At 45.5% G+C, this 15,910-nt stretch overlaps 3 protein-coding genes across 3 annotated transcripts in view; all 3 read left to right on the forward strand.

The window, feature by feature from the left end:
* Nucleotides 1-559: 559 nt before the first annotated feature.
* On the forward strand, nt 560-8,521 carry LOC117588367 (probable G-protein coupled receptor Mth-like 1). Its single transcript, XM_034279581.1, has 2 exons — nt 560-3,199; nt 6,090-8,521. Exon 1 carries the CDS (start codon nt 1,137-1,139, stop codon nt 3,195-3,197), a length of 2,061 nt encoding a protein of 686 aa, XP_034135472.1. The 5' UTR covers nt 560-1,136; the 3' UTR covers nt 3,198-3,199; nt 6,090-8,521.
* Nucleotides 8,522-10,652: 2,131 nt separating this feature from the next.
* Nucleotides 10,653-13,985, forward strand: LOC117588781 (DNA topoisomerase 3-beta). Its single transcript, XM_034280284.1, has 5 exons — nt 10,653-11,047; nt 11,139-11,886; nt 11,958-13,008; nt 13,078-13,471; nt 13,535-13,985. The coding sequence occupies exons 1-5, from the start codon at nt 10,957-10,959 to the stop codon at nt 13,876-13,878; spliced, it is 2,628 nt and encodes an 875-aa protein (XP_034136175.1). The 5' UTR covers nt 10,653-10,956; the 3' UTR covers nt 13,879-13,985.
* Nucleotides 13,986-14,689: 704 nt separating this feature from the next.
* Nucleotides 14,690-15,910, forward strand: part of LOC117588782 (polyubiquitin-C-like) — a 3,072-nt gene continuing 1,851 nt past the window's right edge. Inside the window, 2 exon segments of the mRNA XM_034280285.1 lie at nt 14,690-14,827; nt 15,307-15,842. Coding sequence (XP_034136176.1) covers nt 15,312-15,842 — 531 coding nt within the window. The 5' untranslated portion in view covers nt 14,690-14,827; nt 15,307-15,311.

The raw sequence follows: 15,910 nt of genomic DNA on the forward strand, positions 1-15,910 counted from the left end.
CATAAACAATTACCATATTTACCAGATTGCTCAACTATTTCTCTCTCACACGCTGCCATGGAAAAATTAATTGAATATACCATTATATATACCGATATACCGATAACGAAACGCAAATATATATACCGCTGACGCTTTTATCAACTTTCATATAACAATCAATCCCAATACGATCTTAAATTATTGTATATATATATAGGATATATAAGCTTAATAGGTATTCAGCAATTTTAGAATATATCCCGGAAATATGGTATTTTCTAATATTATTTTAAAAATAGACACATGTAACCGCCGAAATCTTTCATCTTATCGCACAAAGCTACCGATATTTTTTTTAGCTTCCCTGTTCATCGAAACTGTAGTCAAAACAACATAATAATAGTGTTGACTTACCCAATATGAGGAAAATAATTCCCCCGATGATATATCCAATTCACAATAATATTTCCAACAACATTTCATGCAGTGCAGTATAAAGGAATGTCACTTAAAAATATATCATCTGCAATCGATATATCGATATTAGTGAACGACGCGGAGCAACGCTACCTATTTATTTATTCTTCGCGGATTGTTGTTATTAGTTTTATCTTGAACGCAACCAGGCAAAGCAAATCAAACCAGCGACCAGCCACAAGCAGCTTCTCATCTGCCTGGCTCGTAATTTTTTTGTTCAACTAGCGTGATATTTACGTTGCAGAAGTGAAATTTCATTTTGTTTACGCTGGGCCAAAAAGAAAAACCAAAGAAACAGCAGAAAAGGAGAAGAAAAGTGAAAACTGTTCTTTGACGAAGCGAAACGGAGACGACGTATAAATGAGAGTGTGTGTGTGAATCCGTCGCGTACTTGAATCCGAATATCTGGTCCGATCTGTGAATCGGCTGCGCTCTGCGCCCCCGCAGAAGCCATGCAAAACGATGATTCCATTCCGCAATGGACGAGGCGTCTTTAACATTCTGTGATCTGTGAGTGTCGCTGCTCGAGAACGTGAATCAAAAAGGAGGACAAGTGCCAGAATAAGAACTAGATGTGGATGTGCGTGCTAGCCAGTAAGACAAGTTAAGCGAGACACTCGACACTCGACACTGACCACCAACCCGACAATCCACAAACACATCGTCATCGCCTCATCATGGCCATCAAAGACTTAAGCAGACAACTGCTAATCACATTAATGCTCATCGGAGCTCTGCTTGGCCAGCAGTTGCCCAACGAAGAGACTAGCAGCAGCAGCAGCGGCGACCCCTCTGCTCCCTCCTCCACAAGCGCACCTGGTTCGGCACGACCACCACCACGGGTGACGCTCAACAAATGCTGCCATTTGGGGGAGTATCTCAATGGCACCACCCGCTCCTGTATAGCGGGCAACTCAGAGCTGTGGGTGCCCATGGTGTACCTCATACAGCAGCAGCGCTTCTTTAAGCCCATTGGCGCCAGTCCGCGCTTCATGAAGTTCACCGCCCACGTACGACCCGTCTGCCAGGAGCAGCAGCTGGAGCTGTTCAGCAGTAGGCCGGGCAATGTCATCATTTTCCCTAATGGCACACTGTCGGTGCGCGAGCGACTGATTCTGGTGGAGCCTCACAACTATTGCGTCGATCGGGATGTGGCATTGGTCTGCCTGGAAGCGCCCGCAGCTGCAACAACAGGTAACCGAGAGACTGCACCCGCACGGGGAACCGAAACGGGAATGGCATCCCTGGTGACGCCGCCTGCAACGCTGCGCATGCGCAAGTGCTGCGGCAAGTGGGGCAGCTACGACACCAGCCTGAAGACCTGCAACCTGCAGCCCAGTCCCCCCACAGACGGTCAGCTTCGGCTGGGCCCACAACTACCGGAGGGCAGCTATCAGACCAGCTACGGCCTGCCCGAGTGCGTGGCCACAAATGCAAATACAAATATCGGCTATGCCATTGCCGGCGACTGGCACGAAGCCCAGCTGAATCGATCCTCGGGCGAGATCCGGCTGTCGCATCACACCAATCTCAGTGCCAGCCAGTACTGCCTGGAGCACACGCAACGCGAGGGAGAAGTGAAGATCATTGCCTGTTCGCATCACTTTTCACACGCCACACACGGCGACGGTCAGAATGGGGGCTCCGGCGCACTGGACGAGGATGGCCAAAGCTCGGGAATGCGACTGCAGAAGGCCGTCCTAACCGGCGGCATACTCGTCTCGGTGGTGTTCCTGGCGGCCACACTCGTTGCCGGCTTTATGCTGCCCGCGGTCCATCATGCTCTACACTGGCGCTGCCAGATCTGCTACGTCTTCTGCCTGCTGGTGGGCAAGGTGCTGCTGGCCATCGAGGAGCTGAACACATCGATAATGCCGGGCTCCGTGGCCTGTCTGCTGCTGGCCATTGGCATGCAGTTCTTCTTCCTGTCGGCCTTCTTCTGGCTGAACACGATGTGCTTCAATATCTGGTGGACTTTCCGGGACTTTCGACCGAGCTCCCTCGAGCGGAATCAGGAGGCGCTGCGACTGCTCCTCTACTCCGTGTACGCCTGGGGCGTGCCCCTGCTGATCTCAACGATAGCCGCCTGTGTGGACCAGCTGCCGGAGACGACGCTGCTGCGGCCGGGCTTCGGGCAGCTCTATTGCTGGTTCGACAATCGATCGGTGTCCATTTTTGCCTACTTCTACGGCCCCATTGGGCTGCTGCTCTGCGCCAATATTGCCCTGTTCATCTCCACCACCCACCAGCTGACGTGCGGCCTGTGGAAGCGGGACGATGTCAAGTCGTCCACGGAAAAGTCGGCCCTCGGCAAGGTCTGCCTCAAGCTGGTCGTCGTGATGGGCGTCACATGGATAGCGGACATCATGTCGTGGCTAGTGGGTGGGCCCCATGGCGCCTGGTTCGTCACCGACCTGATCAATGCCCTACAGGGCGTTTTCATATTCATTGTGGTCGGATGCCAGCCGCAGGTGTGGACCGCCTGCAGGCGCATCTGCTGTCCGCGGCTCCGTCACGACATCACCAACACCACCAATGGAGTCCAGCACTCGAGCAGCTCCCAGGGCCTGCCCTCGATGGCCGGCTGTGGCACAGAGTTCACGCAAAACACCACAATGCAGAGCTCAGCTCCGAGCAGTGTCTCCCCAACTGTGGCTGATACCACCACAACCCCACCAACGACGACGAACACAGCGGCAGCACTTCCCCCCACTGCAAAGATGGAAACTGTTTGCTAAAGGTAAGTGGAGCGAACGATAAGCAGCAGATAACACAACCAAATCAAATTAAGGGAGAGAAATTTTTGGTGGGTGCAAACAGAGGTACATCCATCCATACAGACTATGTAAACATGCATTATGCTGATGGTTTTACTCGTATTTGTCTCTGCTGCCTTGGCACTGTTGTTCCGCTTTCTATTGACTCAAAATCTTAGACTGGATAACTTTCAGTAGATAATCCACTTAAAATTTACATACAAAGAGGGAGAATGATGCTATGGTGGCGTTGGCTCTGGATCTTTTGCAATGCCTACAAATATAATCAGCTGAAAGACCATTCCCTCAACCGTTATGCTGTTAAAATATTTAGAAAATAGAGAAAGGAACAAGCCGCCTAGTAATGGATGATAATCCACAATTAATTCAAAGCCACCAAATCAGTCGTCTACTTTATTATAATTTCATGCAGCTTTTACACGATTATTCATCGTCCTGCCTACCATACATAGTATGTATGTGTGTGTGTTTCACGTCTCCTGGATGAGATTCGCAGAAGATTTACCCAGTTAGCGCTCAGCATGCTGCAGCACAGGCACAGCGGAGAGCGGCCGGCGCCTGCCAGAGAGAAAAAGTCCAACACGTTGTCTTTGTCATTCATTCTTTTTGCTTTTGTGTTGTCTTGGGTTTTATTATTCCTTTTGGGAAACCTACTATTGCGCCAGGGTTATATGTACTTCGGGTCTTTCTCTTTGGCCTGCCTGCCATTTCCCCGCATTTTCCACTGGTTGACTGACTGCTTTACAACCATGCGCCAAGTTTACGATTTAGCGTCGTTTCTGGGCACTTGAGAAATGGCCATAAAATGAAAATGTAGCCACGTTTTGTTCGGTGGAAATTTTGGAAAAACGAATGCAAACAGCGATTGGGTCAGAGTTTTCGAGTTCAGGTTCCCAGTTTCCTGTAGAAGATTTCCACATGGCCATAAAATAATAAAATAATCAACGCGCAGCGCAACCCTTGACACACACACATAGCCACAGGCACATTGAGATAATGCCCACCAGTGGGTATCTGCATCTGGAGGAAAGGGAAAATTGAAAATTGAGTTTAAATTGGACTCACCGGCGGCGACGTCGGGCGACGAACATGTGATAAGCACCGCTTCGTCGGACGCCGGCCGCCGCCTCAAGTGGTCTTGACACATCGCAAATGAGCCAAAGTAAACGCCATTCATTCCATCCCATCCCATTTCAGTATTCAGAGGTGAGAGTATTTTTCGGTTCGTTCCGAACCATGTGATAGCCAGAACCACATTGGGAAGATACTGAAAAGAGCTGAAGTTCAACCATATTTGGTTGCAGACTATTAGAACGGACTACAAGAACCACATGTTTCCAAGATACTATAAATTCTGGAGAAATTACCTTTTGCAGCTAGTCAGCCCACATAGTACAATCATAAAAACAAACCTGAAACAACACGTTTTCCAGAGACTATAAAAAAAAAGATGAAAAAAATAGAAGCAAAACACATTTTGCAGAGACTATAAAAAATACTTGAGGAAGAACATATTGCCAGGAGGCACTAAGTATGTAAGAGTCAGCGAAACAACACATACATTTTGCAGAAAAATGTAAAAAACACATGTTAAAAGCTAGCGAAAGAATTGAAATTCCAGAGGTAGCATGAGATAAGTGGCTTCAGTCGCAGAGCTGTGTCACTATTTGAACCAAAACGATGTTTTCCAACACTCACGTGAGCCCTAATCCTCTCTAGCTGTTGCCCTTAATTAAATCCATTGTTTCCACACCACATGTTAGATCATAAAATTGAAAGTAGAGGGTATAGCGTCGTCTTTATACACGCGATCATAATACATGTGTGTTCCCTCTTTTTTTTTCGAGTATTTCTCCGTCTCACGTCACTTTTTAGTGATCTGGCTTTAAGAAACAGATGCCAATGCCGTCCGTCGATGACTGTTGTGTCCGGGTCTCGCTGAGGTTTTGCCCCGACCAGAAAGATCGAAAGAGAAAACAAAACAAACAAAACAGACGGGCGTTGGGTTTTTGGGCCCATGGGCCCATTTAGAGGGGGTTATGCAATCGAATAATTCGTACAACAGTCCCTCAAAACTGTGGCTCACGCTGCACTGCTGATGCCTGTGACCTGACGACCGCAGTGTCTCTCAAACTGTGGACTGCTCGCATGCAGGCATGGTACATACATATGTATATATGTATGCATGTATGTATTGTGCGTGCGTGTGGAAATTGCAGCTGCTATGCAATTTCTTTTCTTTTGCATAATCCCCAGGCAACGTGTCCCCGTCACGCTCATTCCAGCCCCGGCCACTACTCTCCTGGTCCACATTGGAATTGCTGAATTGCTTCGAATGTAGTTTGATGGGGCGTCAGGATGCGCAGGGAAAAGAGAAAGCACTGGCATGGAGATGGATGAAAGGGTGGGGGCAGCGCATCGTTTGACACACACAGAAGTTGTATGTGTGTGTGCTCCTAATGAATTCTTTCCTGCTTCAATTTTTACAAATTATCAAAAGTTTCATAAAAGTGCAAACGCACACACACGCATTTCTGCCATTAATTAAGTTTAGCGGCAATTTTTAATTTGAACGTTCTGCAGTTTTTGATTTGTTTTTTTTCTTTTTTCAAGTTATAATTACAATGTGGCCCATTTAAATTTTACGCAAAGGCATTATTTTTTTTTAATTTGCGACTCCAACGTAGCCGTTGCAGTTGCGGTCGCCGTCATCTGATTCCGTCAGAGTGAGAAGGAGACAGACGACGCATTATTGTATATGCATATATGTGCACATATAGAAACACATACTTGTAATTGGATTTGTATTTATGTATATTTGCCCTTTTTCTTTTTTTCATATTTCTCTTGCAGAAAACTGGAGCCGAGACGAGCGACAATGCGAAAGTAAGCCCTCTGTCCCCTCCCTCCGTCCACACGAAAATAATGGCATTGGAGCTGGGGGACTGGAGTATCCGAGACACACTTGCGCAATAGCAGTAAACAGCAGCAGCAACAGCGAAACCAACATTCAAGCACGCGCATTGACCGGCCCAGCTAATTGTCTATGTGTTTGAGAGTGTGTGTAAAAGTGAGTGCATGTGTGTGAGACCGTCTTGCGCGTGATTTTGAAATCGGCCAACAAGGGGAAGCAGAAGTAGGGGCAGGCAGCGGCAGCGGACAATGGCCGACAGTAATTCAGTATTCAACTTCAATCTTCAATTTGAGCTAAACACAAAACAAATGTAAGAGTATTTTATTCGTATACATATGGATGTACGTATGTAACCTGAGCACAACATAACGGTAGGTTAGATGGGGGATAGCAGGGCAGGACAGGGTCAGATTAACACGTTTTAATTGAATTGAGCCCAGACATGGGTAAGTGTTGCAAAACGCAGTAGAGTATATGTGTATACATATGTACACATACCGCAAACAGGAATGCACAATAGACAAAGCAGTGCTATTGTTAATGATGGGGGTTTTCTTTCCAGAGAGATTTTCCAATAGAACTTGGACAGCTGCCGTTGCCGCTGCTGCTGAATGCAGCGCACAACCACAAGGAATTTATTGTTGAGGCATTTTTGTTGTATTCTCGTGATATTCTGCTTTGGTCGTTCTATCCTAACAAAAATCTCAAGTGTGAGAAAACCAGCAGCCGCCAGCAGATAGAACAAACAAACACACACATATACTATACGTATAAAAATACATGAACACATGTATGTAGATTGTTTAACATTTAAATTAGTCGATTCTGGATGCTGGGCTCTAATTTGAATTTGGAATCCCATTTCGATTCCCATTGAGAAGATTGCACCAAAAAAAAAGCTGCTGGCATTTGATTTAGACGTGCTGCGTCACACGTACCCGCTTCCTCTCTTGTTCTCAATCCCTCTTTTCTCCCAGAGACCAGTATTAGATTAGTGTCTGTGTGTTTGTCATTCAGCATTGCTCAATAATTTGATTCTTGCATTCTTTTACAATCTTCCAAGTGGATTCTGGCACTATTTTTATGTGTGTTGTGTGGCAGAAATCTGTTTTAAATTAAACATTTCTTATTTTTTGTTCTTCTGGGAGTTCGTTTGTTTTTTGTAAGCCAAACAAACGGGAATTTATTTACTCGCGCAGGCATAAACAAAAAAATATATACATGGGTGCATGTGTGTATGTGTCTGATTGTTTCCCTAATAGTTGTTTTTCTCTGGGGTAAAAATACAAACACACACACATGCGTGCGCGCGCGCACAATCAAATTTATCATCAAAAGTTCAACGATACTGATCGATCAAGGTTAAATGGTAGAAGTAAAAAAAAGTGGGCGCAGCAGATGCCAAAAAGGAAAGCGCGTTTAATTAAACAATGATCGGCCCATCCATCACACACGTACTCACACACTCTATAAACGCATTGTTCCGTTAGGTTTCTGGGCGGCCTGCTATCGATATCGATTTATTTATATCCTTTTGAGGCGCCCAATTCAGAATGTATTCAACTTCCTCCCCGCACGTATTTTTACATATGTATATTTTAAATCCCTGAAAACACAGAAACTAAAAGCAGTACAATTTTTTTTTTTTTTATTATTATTGTATTTAATTTAATTTTTTTTTCCATTAATTAATTGTAATTTATTTCTGAATTTGTGCATACAATATTTAGTTGGCGCGTCTAACGTGCGTAATTATCAAATACCTATCGAATAGCGTAGGCACACACGCATGTATTATGTAATAGAACTTCCAAAGTGTTCAGGCCAAAAGTTAGTTTCCCGCTCCCACATGGCGATCCCAGGATAAGGATCCCTATAAAACCTATACATATATTTGTAAAATTCAATTGTTTATTTGTGTATGTTTAATTGTATATAGTACCTACTAAACGAGAAAATATGTCTTCTTTAAAATGTATTCAAGTATCTTGGATCAAAACAACGAATTGAAACTGAAATTATGATGATACTATCCAATGACTGATAAAGGCAGCGAATACTTTATATCTAGAGCATATTTTTGATACTAACGACTATTGTACATATGATAAGCATATCCTATACAATTGACTAGCCTAAGACTAGCCCGAAATAATTATTATTTTACGCATTGCCCTGCCCTGAGATATCTCTACACACAAACATATATCCATTTGACTCGAATCCCTGCAACCCGTAACCTGTAACCAAACAACGAATCAACAATATCTATGTAGTTGCTAAGATTTATCCTCTAGATCGATGCTAAGTTTTTACGATAAAATGTTATTAACTAAAACAACCGCATACAAGTCTGCACAGAGTCCTCATACTTACATATACCAGAACCGAACAGCTTCAAGGCAAATTATTGAAAAATGGAATTCCCCGAAGAGAGGGGAGGGGAAAAAAAGAGAAGAGTATTTTAACGATAATTATTAAATAATGTATGGGGTATGCCATTCATAAGGAATATATCAATAATAATCGCTTTTGGAGGCGTGCGACTGCGACTGGCCCCCTTCCCGTTCCCGTTCCCGTCCCCACCCCTCCATTCCCTGCTTGTATTCTATTAATTTATGGCCCACAGAGAGAACATTTTTATAGATAAACATGCGGAACGAAATTGTCTGAAATGGCAATTAAATGAAACCGAAACTGAAACTGAAAAACTCGCCAGAACTTGGCATTCATGTGCAGCTTCATACATACGAAAATATATATAAATAAATATATGTACATCAACTGTATATACACAAGCAAATATATATTACAATATGTACTTTATACAAACATCTAAAGGATGTTGGCAATTGTCATTGACTAAAAACAACAACTAAACTATTTATACTTATCGTACAATAAAATAAAGCTTTTTGGCAAACATTAATGAAACCAAATAGAACAAAATTACCTTCGAAAGTGTCTCAATTATCCGGCGAGGAGCGTCAGGGATCGAGTCTACCGCTAGTTCCTCTGGCAGCTGACCCACATCAGATCAGATCAGATCAGATCACGGATTCCACTTCGCTCTGAATGGCTTAAGCCTTTCCCATAATGAGGCCACACAATACCGGACCACGTCTTCTATTGCCCTCCTCCAGCGGTTTGTCAACTCTTACTCTTTTGTATGCAAATGAGCCCACAGGCACAATGGGAGTTCAAGGCGAATTATGGTGCAGAAATTAATGGATTTCCTGACTTTTGCTTCTCTGGCTACTGCGTGGGTTACTCTGGGAAGCGGTAGCTACTCAAAAAGTGATTCTGATCAAATATTTGCCATCATTTGAATTGTGCAAAGAACTTTTGGGTTTGTGTTCAGATCTCCAGCTTATTTCCACAGTGCCGCAGGTGGGGCTTTTATTTACAGTTTCTGGTGTAATTAACCTTTGAGGCAGTGCGAAAAAAAGAGCAAAAACCGGTTCAGTATTTCAAATGCGCCGGCATTCAATAACTTTATCAACTCTATAAATAACGAAACACCTCACGCAAGACAATGGAATTCGAAATATTGCACAAATTGGCAAACACAGATTCAAATAAAAAAATAACGCCATGAGCAGATTTGCCGGATCGTCATATAATAAGCGTGCCAGATAGTTGATAAAGAGTCAACAGGTGGCGCCAATGTGAGAAAAATGTTTGATCTATCGAAGAATCGTTTTTTGAAATGACATCGGGCTAGTTACTGCAGATCAAAAGAATCTTTTAAATATTTAGAATAAATGAATGCATGTTTTCTTATGGTTAGTAAGTTTGGTAAATCCTGTATATGCTATGTTGTACAATGCAATGCTTTTAAGGTCAAACAAATCAATAGCAACCTGCGTGCTCGAGTACTTTCCATGTTTACTTAGGATTTACTTGGACTTGGCTGGCCAAAGCTTAGACTCAAACTCAAAGACAAATTATGCAGATATCGAGAATATACATATATAGATCGATACACATATGTTAATACATAGAAGACATATGAAAATGTTAAAACATGTCAGTCTATGATAAAGTCATTATTAATGTTTGAGAGCAGCTTTAAAAAATTAAATGTTAATATTAATTTATGGAAATAGGGTATACAAATGCACATACCATGCTTTACTTACCTGTTGACAAACAACAAATTGTCAAATGACGTTGCATTCCATTCCCACTCTCGTAACGTTTTATGCTATTTTTTTTCTTTGACCTTTTTAGTTTTAAACATAGCTTGGAAACATTTCAAGAAAAGGAAGTCGTGGAAACTAGCCACTCTTCTGGAGAATTGATTGATAAATCGGATAAAATTATAGTTTAAGCGCGGAAATCCTAACTAGAGTAATATCAAATAGAACATCAAAATCGAGGAATTTAATTTAAGTTTACGGTATATTTACAGTATATTTTGGTATATTTACGAGGCTCTGACGGTATATCTTATCGATAATTTCGATAATAAACAAATCTATCTGAACTAACCAATTTATCGAGGCATTGCACATCTCTAAGCCTATCCGAAATTTATTTTTTTTTGCGAAAACATTTGGTTAAACGGCAGTATCGATCATAAACAAATCTCATGAGTGGGCGTTCCTGAAGCAACCACGCACAACTCCGCTCTTGGTCAATCAAGTGACACAAACGAAGGCAACGAAAGACGGAAACTACGTCCGAAACGAAACGAACCGAACCGGCAAACGGCTGCTCAACCAGGTTCATCCCATGCGCGAGACAGAGAAGGAAATAGGAATCTTCGCAGCTCACGAAAAAGTCATCAATTATATTTAGGCCATGAAGAATGTGCTGATGGTGGCGGAGAAGCCCTCGCTGGCCGCCTCTTTGGCCACGATCCTCTCCAACGGACGCTGTACGGTGAAAAGAGGTTCGTTAGCGAAAGTTCAGCGGCTGGCGTGGCCTGGTCCCGGTCCTAGTCCTTGTCTGCCCTCCCTAACGTTTTTGCTGTGTTTTTGCAGGCACTGGCAATGGCTGCTCCACCCACGAGTGGACCGGAACCTTCCGCAACGAGGGCACCGTCCATTTTCGCATGACGTCTGTGTGCGGGCATGTGATGTCATTGGATTTCACAAGCAAATACAACTCCTGGGATAAGGTGGATCCCGTGGAACTTTTCGGTTGTCCCACCGAGAAGAAAGAGACCAGCCCCAAGCAGCACATGCGCACGTTCCTGGCGCACGAGGCGCGCGGCTGCGAATATCTGGTCCTCTGGCTCGATTGCGACAAGGAGGGCGAGAACATTTGCTTTGAGGTGATGGACGCTGTCCAAGGTGTCATAAGTAACGTGTATAGCAAGCAGGTTACATATCGGGCTCACTTCTCGGCCATCACCGACAAGGATATCAAGGGCGCCATGGAGACGCTGGGCCATCCCAACGAGAACGAGGCCAAGTCTGTGGATGCCCGCCAGGAGCTGGATCTGCGCATCGGCTGTGCCTTCACGCGGTTCCAAACGAGGTTCTTTCAGGATCGGTACGGCGACCTGGACTCCTCGCTCATCTCGTACGGCCCCTGTCAAACGCCCACCCTGGGCTTCTGTGTGAAGCGGCACGACGATATACAGACCTTTAAGCCGGAGAGCTTCTGGTACTTGCAGATGCTCGCCGGCCAGCCCGAGTTCACTCTGGAGTGGGGCCGTGGACGTGTTTTCAAGAAGGACATTGCCATCATGCTGCTTAATCGCGTCAAGGAGCACAAGGAGGCCACGTAAGAGCGCCATCAGCTATGCCTCTATAGCTCCATCCATTCATTACTTTCTTTTTTTCCCACTACCTCAGCGTGGAGAGCGTGAGCAGCAAGGAGGCGTTCAAAAGCAAACCGCTGGCCCTCAATACCGTCGAACTGATGCGAATTTGCAGCTCGGGCCTAGGCATTGGTCCCTTTCAGGCGATGCAAATAGCCGAACGTCTGTACACCCAGGGATATGTCAGTTATCCACGTACGGAGACCAATCAGTATCCGGAGAACTTTGATTTGCCCGCAGTGCTGCGCGTGCTGCAGCCATCTGGTGACTTTGGGGATGAGGCCCGCTTGATTCTGGGTGACATCCAGGCGCCGCGCAAGGGCAAAGATGCCGGCGACCATCCACCGATCACGCCCATGAAGCTGGCCAACCGCAGCGACTTTGATCGCGACACCTGGCGTGTCTACGAGTTCATCTGTCGCCATTTCATGGGCACCTTATCGCGTGACCTGAAGTACCGCACGACAACGGCCAAGCTGAAGGTGGGCATGGAGACATTTTCGTGCACGGCCAATGTTCTGCTCGATCAGGGCTACACCAAGGTGATGACCTGGCTAGCCTTTGGACGCGACGAGCCAATGCCGCCCTTCGTCCAGGGCACCCAGGTGGCCATCAACGATGTCCGACTGGCCGAGAGTCAAACGGGTCCGCCCGATTATCTAACCGAGGCAGAACTGATCACCCTCATGGAGCAGCACGGCATCGGCACGGATGCCTCCATACCGGTGCACATTAATAACATTTGCCAGCGAAACTATGTGCGAATCGAGAACGGACGCAAGCTGATACCCACCACGCTGGGTATTGTGCTGGTCCATGGCTATACAAAGATCGATCCGGAGCTGGTGCTGCCGACAATGCGCTCGGAGGTGGAGCGCATGCTGACGCTGATTGCCAAGGGCACGGCCGACTTTCAGGATGTACTGCGGCATGCCATCACCATATTCAAGCTCAAGTTTATGTTTTATGTGAAGAATATAGCCAGCATGGATGCCCTCTTTGAGGTGTCCTTCTCGCCGCTGGCCGAGTCAGGGAAGGCACACTCACGTTGTGGCAAATGTCGGCGCTACATGAAGTATATTCAGGTGAGTTACTGCCCTGCCCGTGGACTCTACAATATATAATCTTGCTCCATCTTCTGTGCCTCCCATCAGACGAAACCCGCTCGCCTGTACTGCTCGCACTGCGATGAGACCTACGCCCTGCCCAATGGCAATGTGAAGGTGTATCGCGAGTTCAAGTGCCCGCTGGATGACTTCGAGCTGCTGGCCTTCTCGACGGGCGTCAAGGGGAAGTCGTTCCCCTTCTGCCCCTACTGCTACAACCATCCGCCGTTCAGCGATATGCCATCTCTGGGTGGGTGCAACACCTGCACCCATGCCACCTGTCCCCACTCCCTCAACACGCTGGGCATTTCAGGGTGCGTGGAATGCCCAACTGGTATTCTTGTACTGGACAGCACCCTGGCACCCACCTGGAAGTTGGGCTGCAATCGCTGCGATGTGATCATCAATTGCTTCAAGGGAGCCACAAAGATCACAGTGGAAGGTGAATCTCTGCGGCAAACGTACATCGTTATCCTCATCCTGACTTCTATTTAATATTTTGCAGAGGCCAAGTGCGCGGAGTGCGGCGCCCAGCAGGTGAATGTCGTGTACAAATCGGACAAGTCAAAGTTCAAGGATGGCACCGAGGAGAAGATCGGCTGCGTCTTCTGCTCCAGCGACTTTTCGCATCTGGTGGAGAAGCATCGGGCGGTGGCCTCCAGGCCTGTGCGCAGCGGCGGGCCGCGCGGTGGCAAGGGTGGACGCGGCGGTGTCGCTGGTGTGGCTGGGCCTGTTGCTGCTGGCGGGGAAGCGGCTGCAGGCGGTAGAGGTGGGGGTGGTGGGCGCGGCGGACGTGGACGTGGACCGCCCAAGGACAAAATGGCCCAACTGGCGGCGTATTTCGTTTAAGTGGATCGCTCATCTGTGGGAATAGAGCAGCGTAACGGAAAGGGACTCTAGATTGCATTTACCACAATAGAAACCCTAATAAATGAAGCGAAATTTGTATACATTAATGATGATTTGGTTGCATGGGATTTAATCAGCATGGAAGCTGGTTCCCTGGAACCTTCCAGATGCAGTTAGTCACACACAGACACAGGCGCATTATTGATTACCTATAGTGTGAGCTATGGGGAAATGGCCGTCTGCTTGTACAAATGTATTTGTTAAGTACAAGTGTATGTTTTTGTCGCTGAGGCTGTTGACCAAAGCGAAGACAAACTCTCCCATGCGCCGTCAAAACAGACAAAGGTCATTTAACTTGCCAAACAAAGAGGCGTCATCAGATGTACATAAGTATGTATGTACTACATATCTGCTAATACAAGGAAATATAAAAATAATATAAATATATGTATACATATTTTCCACAAACACATATGCACGCGCAGTAGCAGCTGCCATTCTTGTGGCGGTGTTGTAAACTACCAACGAGTTGGTGCGAGCGAGACAACTAGACTGCGCTGATGCACAACGAATTTTATTTTAAATGGCTAATACAACAAATTTAGCAAAACAATTCAATTGGCCTTCATTCCTCACAAAAGTCCTGAAAACACACAACTTTTTATCACATTTTCATGCAGTGTAAAGGTCCAGCAATAGCCGAACAACACATAAGCAAAAGAATAAATTGCCCGAGAGTGAGCGAGCTAGCACGATTCAATTCGTTTTTGATGCACTGTATAAATACGACTGACTCGCCAAGAAACTGTTCAAAGCTGAAAAATTTTGTGGAGAGCGCAGACACAAGCAAGTTTTTGTAATTATTTCAAAAAGTGCTAGACTATTTAATTGAAAGAAAAATAAAAGAAATATAGTTATTAATATAAATTGTACTGCAAACGTAAATTAGGTAAGTAAAGCAATATGAAGAAGCAAGTATATTTACGGGTTTTGTTTTCGTTCGTTTAACTGCAATCAATCAAAATGGCCTCGCCAAAGACAAAGTGCAGCAGAAAAAAAAAAACTGAGGTTGTATTCGCCTGTGTATAACTGTGTGTGTACGGTACGCCTTACGTGGGGTCTGTTTTCGAGTTAGATTAGTCATTCTTAGAAATTATTGTATATCATTGTGAAATAATTTTTTATCTTCAAATCCGAAAACAAAAAGATATTAGAAATTACCCCTCGGTCATTGTGTGTGTGCCAGACCAGACAGTTTTTTTTTTGTGGAAACGGTAAATTGGGTCACGGCGCAGAAAATTAAGTGCGCCATTGCTTGCACAGATAAACACACATACACACATATGTACATAAATGCATATGTGTGTATCCATTTATACACAGAAATACAGTTACAATTTTCTTTTCTTAATTTCTCGCACTGATTAGCCAACATGCAAATCTTCGTGAAGACTTTGACTGGCAAGACCATCACCCTTGAGGTTGAGCCCTCGGACACCATCGAGAATGTCAAGGCTAAGATCCAGGACAAGGAGGGCATTCCCCCAGATCAGCAGCGTTTGATCTTTGCCGGCAAGCAGCTGGAGGACGGACGTACTTTGTCCGACTACAACATCCAGAAAGAGTCTACTTTGCATTTGGTGCTTCGCCTGCGCGGTGGCATGCAGATCTTCGTGAAGACCCTGACTGGCAAGACCATCACCCTTGAGGTTGAGCCCTCGGACACCATCGAGAATGTCAAGGCTAAGATCCAGGACAAGGAGGGCATTCCCCCAGATCAGCAGCGTTTGATCTTTGCCGGCAAGCAGCTGGAGGACGGACGTACTTTGTCCGACTACAACATCCAGAAAGAGTCTACTTTGCATTTGGTGCTTCGCCTGCGCGGTGGCATGCAGATCTTCGTGAAGACCCTGACTGGCAAGACTATCACCCTTGACGTTGAGCCCTCGGACACCATCTAGAATGTCAAAGCTAAGAACCAGGACTAGGAGGTCATCACCCCAGATAAGCAGCGAATGGTTCTTGACAGCAA

Source organism: Drosophila guanche, unplaced genomic scaffold (genome assembly GCF_900245975.1).
Source record: "Drosophila guanche unplaced genomic scaffold, DGUA_6, whole genome shotgun sequence".
Taxonomy (NCBI): domain Eukaryota; kingdom Metazoa; phylum Arthropoda; class Insecta; order Diptera; family Drosophilidae; genus Drosophila; species Drosophila guanche.

Excerpts from the sequence above, each read along its gene's own strand:
- LOC117588781 (XM_034280284.1), top strand. The coding sequence starts at position 10,957 with ATGAAGAATGTGCTGATGGTGGCGGAGAAGCCCTCGCTGGCCGCCTCT. Across the intron at positions 11,048-11,138 it reads ACGCTGTACGGTGAAAAGAG|GCACTGGCAATGGCTGCTCC; the intron begins GTTCGTTAGCGA and ends GTGTTTTTGCAG. Across the intron at positions 13,472-13,534 it reads CACAAAGATCACAGTGGAAG|AGGCCAAGTGCGCGGAGTGC; the intron begins GTGAATCTCTGC and ends AATATTTTGCAG.
- LOC117588367 (XM_034279581.1), top strand. The coding sequence starts at position 1,137 with ATGGCCATCAAAGACTTAAGCAGACAACTGCTAATCACATTAATGCTC.